This window comes from Prionailurus bengalensis, chromosome D1 (assembly GCF_016509475.1).
Source record: "Prionailurus bengalensis isolate Pbe53 chromosome D1, Fcat_Pben_1.1_paternal_pri, whole genome shotgun sequence".
Classification (NCBI taxonomy): Eukaryota; Metazoa; Chordata; class Mammalia; order Carnivora; family Felidae; genus Prionailurus; species Prionailurus bengalensis.
Genome location: NC_057346.1, coordinates 6,019,312 through 6,033,422, shown reverse-complemented (window position 1 = coordinate 6,033,422; position 14,111 = coordinate 6,019,312). Strand labels below are relative to the sequence as shown.

At 41.1% G+C, this 14,111-nt stretch overlaps 1 protein-coding gene across 1 annotated transcript in view; it reads left to right on the top strand.

Moving 5' to 3' along the window:
* CWF19L2 (CWF19 like cell cycle control factor 2) overlaps nucleotides 1-13,848 on the top strand; it is a 149,966-nt gene extending 136,118 nt beyond the window's left edge. The window contains exons 15-18 of the mRNA XM_043579225.1: nucleotides 1,591-1,746; nucleotides 3,823-3,903; nucleotides 9,421-9,522; nucleotides 13,162-13,848. Coding sequence (XP_043435160.1) covers nucleotides 1,591-1,746; nucleotides 3,823-3,903; nucleotides 9,421-9,522; nucleotides 13,162-13,305 — 483 coding nt within the window. The 3' untranslated portion in view covers nucleotides 13,306-13,848. The remainder of the gene's footprint in view (nucleotides 1-1,590; nucleotides 1,747-3,822; nucleotides 3,904-9,420; nucleotides 9,523-13,161) is intronic.
* The last annotated feature ends 263 nt before the right edge of the window (nucleotides 13,849-14,111 follow it).

Sequence of the window (14,111 nt, the reverse complement as noted above, 5' to 3'; positions counted from 1 at the left end):
GATGAGAGGGAGTGTGGCTGGGAGCGTTGGGATTGCTCTGTGCCTTCACCGTGTCCCTGTTAATATCCTGGTTGTGATGCTGTACTGTGGTTTTGTAAGATGCTACCATCGGGGGAAACTGGGGTAGAGGTGTATGGGATCTCTCTATTTTCTACATGTGATCTATAGTCCTAATTGAACAATTTAATTAAGATATTTGAAAGTTATAAATTAGCTGACAAATCTAGATTAAAAAGTGTTTCAAAAATAAATTTAATAAGGTGGGGGGGGCGCGCCTGCGTGGCTCAGTCAGTTAAGTGTCTGAATCTTGGTTTCGGCTCACGTCACGATGTCACGGTTCATGAGATCGAGCCCCGTGTTGGCCTCTGTGCTAACAGTGGGGAGCCTGCTTGGGATTCTCTCTTTGCCTCTCTGCCTCTTGTGCACTCTCTGTCTCTCTCTCAAAAATAAATAAACTTTAAAAAAAAAAATCTTTCTTCCTCCTCCTTAGACAAATATACTAACACTTAATAAAGATAGAATAAATATATGATACTCTACAAGGCCAAGTTTGAATTTCGAATTCTTAGACACCTTGGTGGTGTGGGGAGAGTCAGCTTCTGGCTACAGCCTTCAGCCTGGTCCCCTTTCTTCTAAGCCCTGACATCATCCTGTACCACAGGGGATGTCCTGTGCATACCTGTGAGCATCTGGACGGCGTGTCTGTGCTCCAGGACTCAGGGTGTGAAATAATAAATATGTAAGTAAGTAGAAAAGAATAAAAAGTAGGGATTTTATAATAACGCTGAGTTCTTTGGGAAAAGAAAACACTCTTACTGTTCCACCGTAGTACATTTGACTTTGATACACTCGGTGGGACGTGATTGTACGTGAAAATAGGGGATGCTTGAGTATACAAGGTCCAAGTGCAGGGTCAGCAGACGTGTGTGGGAGCCAGTGGATGAAGATGCTGTGAGCCTAGGGAGATACTTGGAAGTGGGTTCCACACCCACCTTCCAGGAGTAAGTACCTTCTGTGTTTTGTGGTTATTTTCCTCTGATTTTACCATCTGTTCTGCCTATTTTACTCCTTGAGTTTGATTTTATCTCTTCCTTGTCTTATTGTAGTCTGTTGGAACATTTCCAATATATACACAAAACTCCACAGAGTAAGTTTCAGTTTCAAAAGAAAAGTTGGTTAGGGGCGCCTGGGTGGCTCAGTCGCTTGGGCTGACTGACTTCGGCTCAGGTCATGATCTCACGGTTTGTGGGTTCAAGCCCCGCATGGGACTCTGTGCTGACAGCTCAGAGCCTGGAGCCTGCTTCTGATTCTGTGTCTCCCTCTCTCTGCACCTCCCCTGCTCGTGCTCTGTCTCTCTCTGACTCTCAAAAAATAAATAAATGTTAATAAAAAAAAAAAAAAGAAAAGTTGCTTAAATATGTGAAATGATATAGTAGATTTAGAAAGTAAAGTAATGGTAAGGTAACAGTATGGAATCTAAACATTGTTGACCATTTATTTTTTATTTTAAAGGGATTTAGTGTACCTTTTATTATTTTCCATATTTTGTCTGTAAGTCTTTTAGTTACCTCATCATTTTATTTTCTTCAGATGTTTAGGAAATCATTGGTAAAGATGTTTGAAGATAAAGGGTTGGACTGCATCTTTTTAGAAACCAACATGAGCATGAAGAAGCAGTACCATATGGTTTACGAGTGCATTCCTCTCCCGAAGGAAGTGGGTGACATGGCTCCCATCTACTTTAAGGTATTTCTGGATACTTTTGCATGCATCCTGTTTCACAACAGTGCTGTTTTATGAATACGGTTATCTTTTTTCTTGTATTTTTTGTCCTTATATGCTAATATCAAACTTTATATAAAGAAATGCAGTAAAGCACACAAAAAAATTCTTTGTAAATTTCTGTAGAGAGAAATTTGGGATTTTGACCTTTAAAAAGCATGCTTATTTGGGAGTGCCTGGGTGGCTCAGTCGGTTGAGTGTCCAACTTCAGCTCAGGTCGTGGTCGCACAGCTTGTGAGTTTGAGTCCCGCATCTGGCGCTGTGCAGACAGCTCGGAGCCTGGAGCCTGCTTTGGATTCTCTGTTTCCCTCTCTCTTTCCCCCTCCCCTGCTCACACTCTGTCTCTCTCTCTCAGAAATAAATAAACATTGGGAAAAAAAAGCATGCTTATTTGTAAGTATGAATATACTGTTGAATGGCAGTTTATGATTTCTATTTTAATTTTTCAGTTCTAAAATGAAAAATCAGGGTTTTACCTTGAACTCCTTTGCGGTCAAAATTATAGTCGTAATTCTAGAAAACTCACTGAAATTCACAAGAGCTGGAGAGAGTTACATACAAATAGTCCATGTTACAATTGCTGAGACAAGTTACTGTTCTTTTAGTATTTAATACCTCATGATGCTATTTGTAAGAAGAAACTAGTATCTAACCTTGACATACGTTTTTGGACATAATTACTAGAGTTTTTAATCAGTTAAGTGTCATTATAATATTCAGGCAGCTTTTACAAGATAGCATGGTTTTGAGGCTGAGCTGAATACATTATAATTTATAGGCTAATATAAATGCATGTGTAGAAACGTATATGAAATAGTAACATGTAAAGTGAAAAATGGAGGCAGTGTTTTATGAAGTGATGCACGGAGACTTTCCCATGCAACATTTAGACGATACAGGATGGGAGAGTTTATTTGTGGACTGGACAACCCAGTACAAAGGATGGTGAGACTTGTCGAGGTTAATGAGGTGGTGAAAAATACGCTTTCTCTCTACAGATTTCTAAAAACAATTTGATTATTTGATTTTAAGAAATATACTAGTAAAGTAGGAGAAAGAGCCAACTTGCCAGTTGTGTGTTAAGCAAAATCAGTTGGGAAAGAGATTATTATTCTTTTCTTCATTTTTTTTTTCTTTCTTTTTTTTTGTATCTTCTCAGTAGAGTCTTAGGTGATTGTGACCACAGGCATTGAGGTAATAGGAATGTAAGCAGCCACTGTTGCTCATGTTGGGTGACAGAAATGTCATCACTTAGAATGGTGTGTCACTTTTCTACCCTAAACCTTTTATTTGATTTGCCTTCAGTTTTATACTGAATGTGCTACGTTACAGTATCAGCCCCAGTGCCCCATATGCCTTTTAAATATGGACCAGCAGTGTATCTGATGCTTTTAAACTGTGCTTATTTGAATGCTAATTTTATGTTTAAAATTTGCTTCATTAATGATGACAACTGTACAAAAATGAGAGTACTTGATACTCATCATCCTGGTTTTTCTATTAAATATTTCTTTACCATAAATACTAGTTCTGTTGCTTAGGCTCGGAGGTCTTACAATGCCATATCTATGTATTTTTCCCCTTCATTTTTACTTCTTTGTTATAGGGCCAAATAGTTCAAGTACTTGGTTGTCAGAAATTACTCTTTTGCAAAAAGGGCAGTAAAACTAAACAAATTTATTTGAGTAGGTTTCTATGAATGGGATAAGGAAGTTGTGAACTTTTATGTTCACAAACTTACGTTTAAATTAAATTGCTTAGACTTATTAAGGATTGTATTTGTGGTGTAAAGTTGGGCTGAAGTTAGTACAAGAATTAAGAATGAGTAAATAATATTTCCTTTTTCCTAAAGATAGGACTTTAAAGAAAACTAAGGTCCAATTTTAAATAACGAATTAAAGCCTTAACCCATTTTAAATAATGAACCACCTACCATGTATACTATATCTGTGATTAATTCACTGTATTACTTTATTTTTAAACAGTCTCTTTGTGTTTGCTTATAAACTATTTTTTCATTAATAAATGGCTATTTCTTAGAAAGCCATAATGGAATCTGATGAAGAATGGTCTATGAACAAGAAATTGATCGATCTCTCTTCGAAAGACATCAGAAAGTCTGTAAGTATCTTTTTCTTGCCCTTGGTATAAGAAATGATCCTGATGTTTAGGATCATTAATTGTCACATCTTACTTCAGAAAGAGACCATTTGGGGCTCCTGGGTGGCTCAGTCGTTTATGCGTCTGACTTCGGCTCAGATCATGATCTGTGAGTTCAAGCCCCGTGTCGGGCTCTGTGCTGACAGCTCAGAGCCTGGAGCCTCTTTAGATTCTGTGTCTTTCTGTCTCTCTCTCTGCCCTTCCCCCGCTCACACTGTGTCTCTCAAAAATAAATAAACATCAAAAAAAAAAAAAATTAAAAAAAAGAAAGAAAGAGACCATTTGGCTGAGTGACCCAAGGTGAAGTAAGTAATTCTATGAATAAGAAATTCTTTTCATTCTACTTGGTCTAGCAAATGCTCCTTTGTTCAGACGCTTATGTGAATATTTATTCCTGACCTTCTGGCCTTGTGCCTTCCCCACCTTCTGGAGCTGTGCCTTCCTCACCTTCTGGCACTGTGCCATTGTGGTGCCTACAGTTGGCTGTGACCACATCAGACTCTGCTGTAGGAGCTCCTGTAATGGGCTTCTCAGCCTCTGTGGAAGTAGGGAGAGGGGCCCTCTTGTTACTCAAATTATAAGGAGGATAACATTTTCCTAGAGGCTCTATTTGATTTTGGAGTTCTTCCCTCCCTGCGCGCCCCCCCCCCCCGCCCCCCCATATAAAGATTACCTGTTACAATCTTTAAAACAGTGGCTAGGGGCACCTGGGTGGCTCAGTCGGTTAAGCGTCCGACTTCAGCCAGGTCACGATCTCGCGGTCCGTGAGTTCGAGCCCCGCGTGGGGCTCTGGGCTGATGGCTCAGAGCCTGGAGCCTGTTTCAGATTCTGTGTCTCCCTCTCTCTCTGACCCTCCCCCATTCATGCTCTGTCTCTGTCTCAAAAATAAATAAACGTTAAAACAGTGGCTAAGTTAGATTATGGGTTCATATTTCTTTAGGGGAGTTTCCCAACCGAGCTTCACAGCTTAGTCGATCCACAGACTCACTCTTAGACATGTTACACAAGTTGAGTACTGTCACAAGGACCTCTCTCTTTTCTAGACGTCTAAATGAACTGGAATAGAGATATACTAGAACTGTGGATTCCTTTTTGGTTTTCTGTTCAAAACACACTTTGCTGTACAGCCGTTCACTGAGTGAGAGCTGTTTACCAGGCACTCTTCTATGTGCATTGCACGTGCTGGAACAGAACAGGGATGTGGACTCAGGGGGCGGGGCAGGCACTTCAGCCTGTGTGCTAGGTCATCCCTCTGCCCTCGTGTGTAAATAACGTTATTCGAGTGCAGCTACACCAGTTTGTTAGGTGCTGCTTTTGGAAGCGTTCATGTAGCAAGGGCATAGTGGAAAGTTGCAGCAGAGCCTATGTAATCTTCAAAGCCGAGAACATTTTATTTAAATTCAGACTTTTATGTTTTCTTAAGTTTGCTGACCCTTGTTCTAATAGATGACACTAGGCTCTTTTCTTCCGTATATTCTTTTTGGAAAGCCAGACTCCTGATACAGGTGACTGGTAAGATATCTCATTGCATTTATTATGTCCTACTCAAGAGATTGAAATTTCATTGCCTTACTGAAGATAGGTTTAATACAAAGGTAAAACATTGTCTATAGTCTTCTTTTCTCCCCTTGCTGGCGAATTTGACCAGACAGTATATTAACTCCCCCCTTAACAAATGTCCTTTTCATTTCTGTCTTCTCTGAGCCTATAGTAAAACGTATCTAGGGGGCAGCTGAGGGGTTCATTCAGTTGAGTGTCTGACTCTTGGTTTTGCCTCAGGTCATGTTTCCAAGGTCATGGGATCAAGCCACGTGTTGGGCTCTGCACTGAATGTGGAGCCTGTTTGGAATTCTCTCTCTCTCTCTCTCTCTCTCTCTCTCTCTCTGCTTCTTTCTCTCTGCCCTTCTCCCCTGCTTACATGCTCCCTCTGTCTCTAGAAAAGAAAAAAAGAAAAAAAGAAAACGATACCTAACATACACATATCTATTAGGCCTGAGTTTTTCACTTCTCATAATCTCCATTGCCATTAAATATTCTTTTTTTTCTTTTTTTTTTCTACATTTATTTATTTTTTGAGAGACATAGAGAGACAGAGCACAAGTTGGGGAGGGGCAGAGAGTGAAGGAGACACAGAATCCGAAGCAGGTTCCAGGCTCCGAGCTGTTAGCACAGAGCCCGATGCGGGGCCCGAACTCACAAACCGTGAGATCGTGACCTGAGCCGAAGTCAGACGCTTAACCGACTGAGCCACCCAGGTGCCCTGCCATTAAATATTCTTTTATAACATGATTTTAATGGCATTTGAAAATATTTCTAAGTAGAAGTTTTTAAAGATATGTATTATTCTCTATTTGCTATCCTGCATATGCAGTTTTCTTCCTGGTGAACCATCTAGTACCTATTTTAAGTTTGTTTTTTAAAACGTGCTCAGTACTTGAGTCAAATGCCTAGGGAGTTTTAATATTTTAACTAATATGGAAAATCTGAAACAGATACAGACCTTTGTAGGAACAGTATTTGTATATTCTACTTGGAAGCATTGCCGGGATCCCAAGAGTTGCCTTTCTAAGTCATCACATAGTATCTGAGAGTCACAGCAGACAGGGAGTGGGCCAGATGACATCTCTGGTCCCTTTTAGCTTTAGGATTCGATAATTATGTGGATGGAATTGTGAAGAGAACTTGAGTATTAGGACTAATTCTAAAGGAGGTCACTTTTTAGGGTAATAAGCGTTTCAGTGGCTTTTTAAAATGATAAAAGTGTTTCTGAGCACAAAGTGAACAATCTTGACTTATTTTAATGTTATTTCTATTCTGGAAGAACCTCATTATACTTATTTTTAAAACTCTGTGTCCTTGGTAGTTTCATAAAGTGTTTTACCTGCTTTGTGGGGTGGGGTGATTTTTTTATTCAAGTAAATTCTTGGCTTCTGGTGATTTATTCTGATTCTTTGTTGATTTATGTTTTTCTGCTGTGAGTATGAGCTTCTCTTTTTGTGCCCCCTTGCTCCCTTTCTGGGTCCTGATTTCTCTGTAGTTGTGTGAAGTTCGTGGCAGTACACAGGGACACATCTCTCTGTGTGCTCAGTGCAGAGCACTTGTGTGTTATCAACTAACTTGTCAACAACACTGCTCGGTTTTCACAAGGCTGTGACATTGAGATTTCATGTGAATTCTTTCTCAACTTTTAATGTGATGATTTTAAGTTTAATTTTGTGATAGCTATAATTAAAAAACACCTAACACATTTAGGGATTTTTAAGACTGAGGAAAGTCCATGTCAAGGAAAATTTGGGTTCACCCAGAGACCTTCAAGCTCAAGGACAATTAGAGCAAGTCAGGAGTAATACCTGGAAATATTGGAAGGGGCAGATTCAAATATTACTGTTTCGTTGTTGTTGTTGTTGTTTACCATCAATAAAATGTTTTGCCATAGTTCTGTCAGTGTCTTTCAAGAGCGATACCAGAGGTCGTTCCCTCTGTCTGGCCAAGGCAGGAAAAGCAAAGTGGTAAGTGTGCACCTGCTTTGATACTAGAGCCTTCATGGCGCCTGCTGACGAGCCACCGTCCTGATGAGACAACCGGTTGTCCCCAGTAGCCACAGGGAGAGGACAGACAAGCTCGTGGCAGCCGCTGCTCCTTGCAGAGCAGTGGTGTGTTTACTGTGCCGTCTCGGCACTTACGTCCTGAGTTGTTGAGTCAGTCACTTGGCATGGATGTTCATTTCCTACCGGCGGCGGAAGGACACAGATTTATTTCGCAGTTCTGGAGGTCACAAATACAAAATGTGCTGCACTGGACTCAAATCAGGGTGTTAGCAGGTGTGCGTTCCTTCTGGACGCTCTAGGGAAGAATCTGTTCCCTTCCCTTTTCTAGAAGCCACTCGAGATTCCTTCCTTCACCTTCAGTTCCAGCGGTGTGGGATCTTCCAGTTTTTCTCTGATGCTGACTCTCCTGACTCTTACTTATAAGTATCCTTGTGATTGTATTGGGCCCACGAGGATAACACAGGATATCTCCTCATTTGAATATCCATAAACTAATTGCATGTGTGAAGTCCCTCTGCCGTATAAGGTAGTATATTCATGGCAAATAGAGGATTAGCATATATTTCAAGGGCCATTTTCCTGCCAGGTACAATATGTTACAGACAAAGGGCATGGCCCCCATCCTTACAGATTGCTTCCTCAAGTTCCCTCTCCCTTGAAGTGCTGTCTGGTAGTCAGCATAGTTCCGTAACTTTGTTTTAGCCATTCCCGTTCATGCCTCACGTACAACACTCTGCGTCACCTACCAAAAATATTCTTAGGGAGTCCTCTATCCTTTTTGCTTTGACCACCATGTTTGCACAAAGCCCTGTTGTTTGGGAACCAGGAAAGACAGTAATATTTGAATGACCTTCTCTGTGTGAGGCATCGGGCTTACCCTGGGTGCGCAGCTTCCAGTTCATCCTTGCAGCAAACCTCTCAGTTCTTCATATTTCTCAGGAGACCCAGAGGTGGTAAATGACTGGCCTGGGGCTACATAGGCAGAAGGTTCAGAGCTTTGATTAGAGGCCTTCTCAGTCTCTTGACTTTATTTTTTCCTGACTGTCTAGGTCGTGTACTTGTTTATCCTGTTCTGAAAATGTGAAAGTAAGAAAAATAAATAAAGCCACGAAACAGTAACCTGTTTTCCCTGCATTTGATGTTATATACTATTATATAGTGTGTGTGTATATATATAATATATATGTTATATATATATATATTTGATGTTATATTCTACTATTTGATGTTATATACTATTTTATAAACTGATTTTTTTACAACATTAACTACTTATAGTGAAATAGACATGTGGGATTCAGGGCCAGAATGAGCACGTGCGTGCGTGCGCGTTTGCACGTTTGTGCGTTTGCGTGTGTGTGTGTGTGTGTGTGTGTGTGTGTGTGTAGAAAGGAGAGAGGAAAAGATCATAGTTAGTCCTGGAGATACTTTGAAATGAAGTTGGTTAACTAAATATTGTTATACCCACCTCACCAGTTAAGAAAAAATTATGATTGGGTTTAATTTATTTTTGATAAATAAATGGTAATAAAAATATTATGAGCAAAGCTCTAAGTATATGGTTAGGCCTCTCTTCCTGTTCTGTTTTGTGAGGGAAATATAGGACTGATACCCTTATTCTCTGTGTAGTTTAAAGAAAATTATTCTACTGTTATCTATATAAAAACAGTACCTTTTCTTGCTGTTTTCCTCAAAGACAGGAAAAGAATTGGTTTTGATTATAGCTAAAGAGCTATCTGGCTGAAAGGCTACCAATGAAATGTTTGACTCTGAAAGTTATGTCACTACGTATTCTTGAATTGGAAATTTATTATATGCTCTTGTTGTGAAGGGTTGCCTAACTTCCGTTATATCCTAGAGCAGGAGAAGGGATTGCACAGAACTTGCCGATTCCAGGCTGTACTCATGTGTGATTTATCTGTTTATTTAGGTACCCAGGGGCTTACCTTACTTCTCTGTAGATTTTGGCCTCCAAGGAGGGTTTGCCCACGTCATTGAAGATCAACATAAATTCCCTCATTACTTTGGGAAGGTAAGCTCACAAGTTTAATAAAATTCCAGAGTGTTGTAGCAGTTTGGTAATAACACTTTTCTTTCAAAGGGAAATCAAAACTTGGGGCACAATGTAGAGTGAAGTTGGTGAGTGCTCTTCTACCCAGTTTTAGAGAGAGAACCTCAAAGCTGCCAGTAAAAATTCCTCAGACCGTTGCTAACAGTCAGGAATGTCCCTTTGGAACCCACCATTTTCTGACACCGTCGAGAGGGAGGGTAGCCGTTTTCCTATGGAGGCAGCCGGCCTTGTGCCACAAGGGTGACACTCTAGACACCCGCAGTGAGTTTGCTCACGGTGACTCCGCTTTGTGGAGGCTGTCCTTCCTTTCATCTCACCGATGGGGGAGCGGGGCTGCAGACAGGTTATGTGACCCAGTCACGCGCTTCTAAGGGACAGAACTGGTCCATGTACCTCTCATTCCTGGTTGAACCTGAGAACGGATGACCTCACGTCTGCACTTATGACGAAGCACCATGTGGTCCGAGAAGAGTATATGACTGAGTCATTTCACATGGTTTCTGGGCAGATGTCTGCGTGGCGATCGTAGATCGCCATTTGTTTCACTGCTGGGGGTGCAGCCACAAAGTAGGGTCCACTACGTATCTGGGAAGTACGTGAGGTAGTGTCAGGCGCTGGAACGAAACTAACGTGGCCGCTGCAACAGTCAAAAGAAGTCTGGGCAGTAGTAGTTCTAGAAGTGGCCTTTGAATCGAGTCTGGCTCAGGCTTTCCTGCTCATACCGTCCTCTGACTAGAGGAGCCCTCGTGAACTCTGCCCTGGGGCCCCTGTCTCCCTCCTCACTCTCATCTCCCCTGTATGGCCGTCCTCTACAGCGAGTAGGCTCACGTCAGGAGGAATCTCGACCCCAGAGGTTCGGATTCAGAACTATTTATTCTGTTGCCTTTAAAATGTTAGAGGCCCCAAATCACATGCATTTTTGAACTGTTGAGATATAGTACAGAAACGTGTTTGAGAAATTTTCAAAATGTTTTTTCACGGAGTTAATTAGAAAGAAGTTTGTTTTCATTGCTCTGAAAACCCCTGTTGTTTTAATCAATAGAACTCTATAACTGAAGGCTCTCAGACTCTGGATTCCTTCCTTCCTTCCTTCCTTCCTTCCTTCCTTCCTTCCTTCCTTCCAACCTGATTTTTTTGAAAACAAAGTGAAATACCCATTTTTTTTTTAATTTTGTAAATTTAATTGGGAGATTGCAGTCCTGAACAAATATGTGTAATGATACTGTTTAAAAAGAAATCTTCCTCAGCATGGCATCGCTGATCCGTTTCCCCCCAAATTTGCTTCTCAAGAAGCAGCCTGTGAGCCCAAGAACTCCCTTCAGCCTGCTGCCTAAGCGAGTGTTCAGAGAGCAGGAGGGGGATGGTCTCTTTCCATTCACAGCTGCTTCTGTTACCGAGACTCAGTGGTACCTATATGGTGCCCATAAGACAAAACTTGGTATTTTACAGAGACAGTGTTAGGCCAGTTCATAAACTAGGCTTGCTTAAACTACATTGCTTACTTGGGCTGATGCCAAGAAAACTCTCGCATTAAATCTAAATTTAGTCTTGATGGTTTCTAAAATTACTCTCTTTGTTGGGCCCTTTATTTCTGTTTCTCAGTGAAGGAGCTTACACTAAGCCTTTTTTGATGTATCCAATAACTAGAATCTTCTTTTTTTTGAGTCTCCATGTAGTCTGCAATGGCATTTACCTTATTCTGCTCTTTAAGAGAGTTCTTTGTGTAGTTGGTCATTCTTCTGTTCCTACCACAGGTCCACATTCTGTTAGTTCTCTGAAGACAGGTCGATGTATGTTAATTATCTTTGTATCCCCAACAACATTTGGTACTTGCTTGTACACAGTATGTCCCCTTGGTAAAAATGTTAAGAGCGTGTCCAGGATCTCACCACACAGCCCTGTGGAAGTAGACTGAACATGCAGAGTTTGACCCTCAGCCCAGTGTTGTCCTGTGTTGCCATACTGCCCTCCCGTAAGCATTGCACGTTTCCCCCATATCCTTGTGTACGTGGATACTCACAGGCATAAATTGCTTTACTTTCTGTAGCTAACAGCACAGGAAGAGAATCATGAGGGAAGTAATCTAGGATAATGAAAGCAGTCAAATCAAAATCCATTTCTTACAGGAGTTTGGAATGTGACTCTTAAAAGAAGGTGGTTTATAATTTTTAATTCTTTATTTGGATTATTAGTATTAACATATGATTCTAGGGATGCCTGGGTGGCTCATTCGGTTGAGCGTCCGACTTCGCTCAGGTCATGATCTCGAGGTCTGTGAGTTGGAGCCCCACGTCGGGCTCTGTGCTGACAGCTCAGAGCCTGGAGCCTGCTTCGGATTCTGTGTCTCCTTCCCTCTCTGCCCCTCCCCCGCTCATGCTCTGTCTCTCTCTCTCTCTCTCTCTCTCTCTCTGTCAAAAATAAATAAAACATTAAAAATAAAATAAAATAAAATAAAATAAAATAAAATAAAATAAAATAAAATATTCTATTTCCTGAATAAAGATCTCCAGCTAATAGTAGAAGAAACTGGCTTATAAATATAAGGGGTAGTGGAGAGAATGTTGGCCTGAGATTCAACTGCAGTCCGACACCAGAGTTAATAATTGTTGCATGTCGGCCAACTTTTTATCCATGCTGGTTACCAGAACAGCTCATGAGGACCAAATTAATTAAATGTCACGCTCCCTTCCTCCCCTTTGCACCTCTCTGGTAGATGTGCTAACAAGCAACAAAACGGACAAAGAACAGGACAAGAGACAAAACTAGCACTGCTAGAATTCTAGGGCTTGCATAGTTAGAACTAACTGAAAACAAGATTTTTTTCCCCAAGTTTTCATTTAAAGTCCAGCTTGTTAACATACACATGCAATAATAGTTTTAGGTGTAGAGTTTAGTGATTGATCATTTACAGACAGCACCCTGTGCTCATCCCAGCAAATGCCCTCCTTAATCCCCATCACCTGTTGCTCCCATCCCTCGCCCACCTCTCCGCTGTAACCATCAGTGTGATCTCTGTGGTTAAGAATCTGTTTCTTGGTTTGCCTCTCTTTCCCCCCCCCCCTGCTCATTTGTTGTGTTTCTTAAATCCCACATATGAATGAAATTGTAGCCATTTGTCTTTCTCTGCCTGACTTACTTCACTTAGCATTATACTCTCTAGCTCTATCTGCGTCGTTGCAAATGGCAAGATTTCATTCTTTTTGATGGCCAACTAATATTCCATTGTATATATACCACATGTTCTTTATCCATTCATCAGCCAGTGGACACTTGGGGTCTTTCCATAATTGGCTATTGTAGATAGCGCTGCTGTAAACATTGGGATACATGTACCCTTTGAATCTGTATTTTTGTATCCTTTGGGTAAATACCTAGTAGTGTAATTGTTGGGTCATAGGGTAGTTCTGTTTTTAACTTTTTGAGGAACCTCCATACTGGAAAGTAAGATTTTTTAACTTGAAACTAGTATGTGTAGAATTTGAGTATCATCTTGGAGAACTACTGACTTTTATACTTAGTATAAATATAAATATAAATAGTTTCATTCTGTTTTCAGCATTTATACATATATGTGTCTATATTTCTCTCATTCTTTAAAAGGAAATCATTGGTGGGATGTTGGATATAGAACCCAGGCTGTGGAGGAAAGGGATCCGGGAAAGCTTTGAGGATCAGAGGAAGAAGGCACTGCAGTTCGCTCAGTGGTGGAAACCATTCGACTTCACCAAAAGTAAAAAATGTTGAGTCAAGCCTTTCAGTTTTTAAATGTCTTCTTCAGATTCCTTTCACTTTTATTTCTATTCTGTCTCAACAACTGACCCTCAGGCCACAGGGAGAGAAAGTCCTGCTCTGGGTCTCGGATGCCTGTGCATCACCGGATTGTTTCCTTTCCTACCTTGTCCTGCGCCCTTCCCTGTTGTCATTGGGGAGCAGGACCAGATACGGGGTGACCCTGCGTTCCCGCTCTGTCCCTACGTCTTTGTGTTCCGACCAGTACAGTTAAGATGGGGAAGGACTTTCCTGAAGGATTGCCGAGGAGGGACAGCAGATCACTGGTTCAGAGGGAGGTGGGGCTGCTTCAAGGTGGTGAACACTGTTGACCAGCTTCTCTTGAATATTTTAAACTGAGTTGGCATATTCAGTAATAATTGCAACTTCTCTTTGTAGCCTTTTATAGAAGAGCTCTTCATTTTCTACCAGTAGCAGATATATCACTGCTATTCTTTTTATTAAAGGAAGAAGAATGTTCGAGAATAATAAATTAAATAAAGCATCACATGTTCATGATTTGTTGGTTTCTATTTCTGGATTAAAAAAATTTTTTTTATGTTTGTTTTTGAGAGAGAGAGAGAGAGAGAGAGAGAGAGCGAGCGAGCCTGAGCGGGGGAGGGACATAGACAGAGGGAGACACAGAATCCGAAGCAGGCTCCAGGCTCTGAGGTGTCAGCACAGAGCCTGACGCGGGGCTCAAACTCACGAACTGGGAGATCATGACCTGAGCTGAAGTCGGATCCTCAACCGACTGAGCCACCCAGGCGCCCCTTAATTCT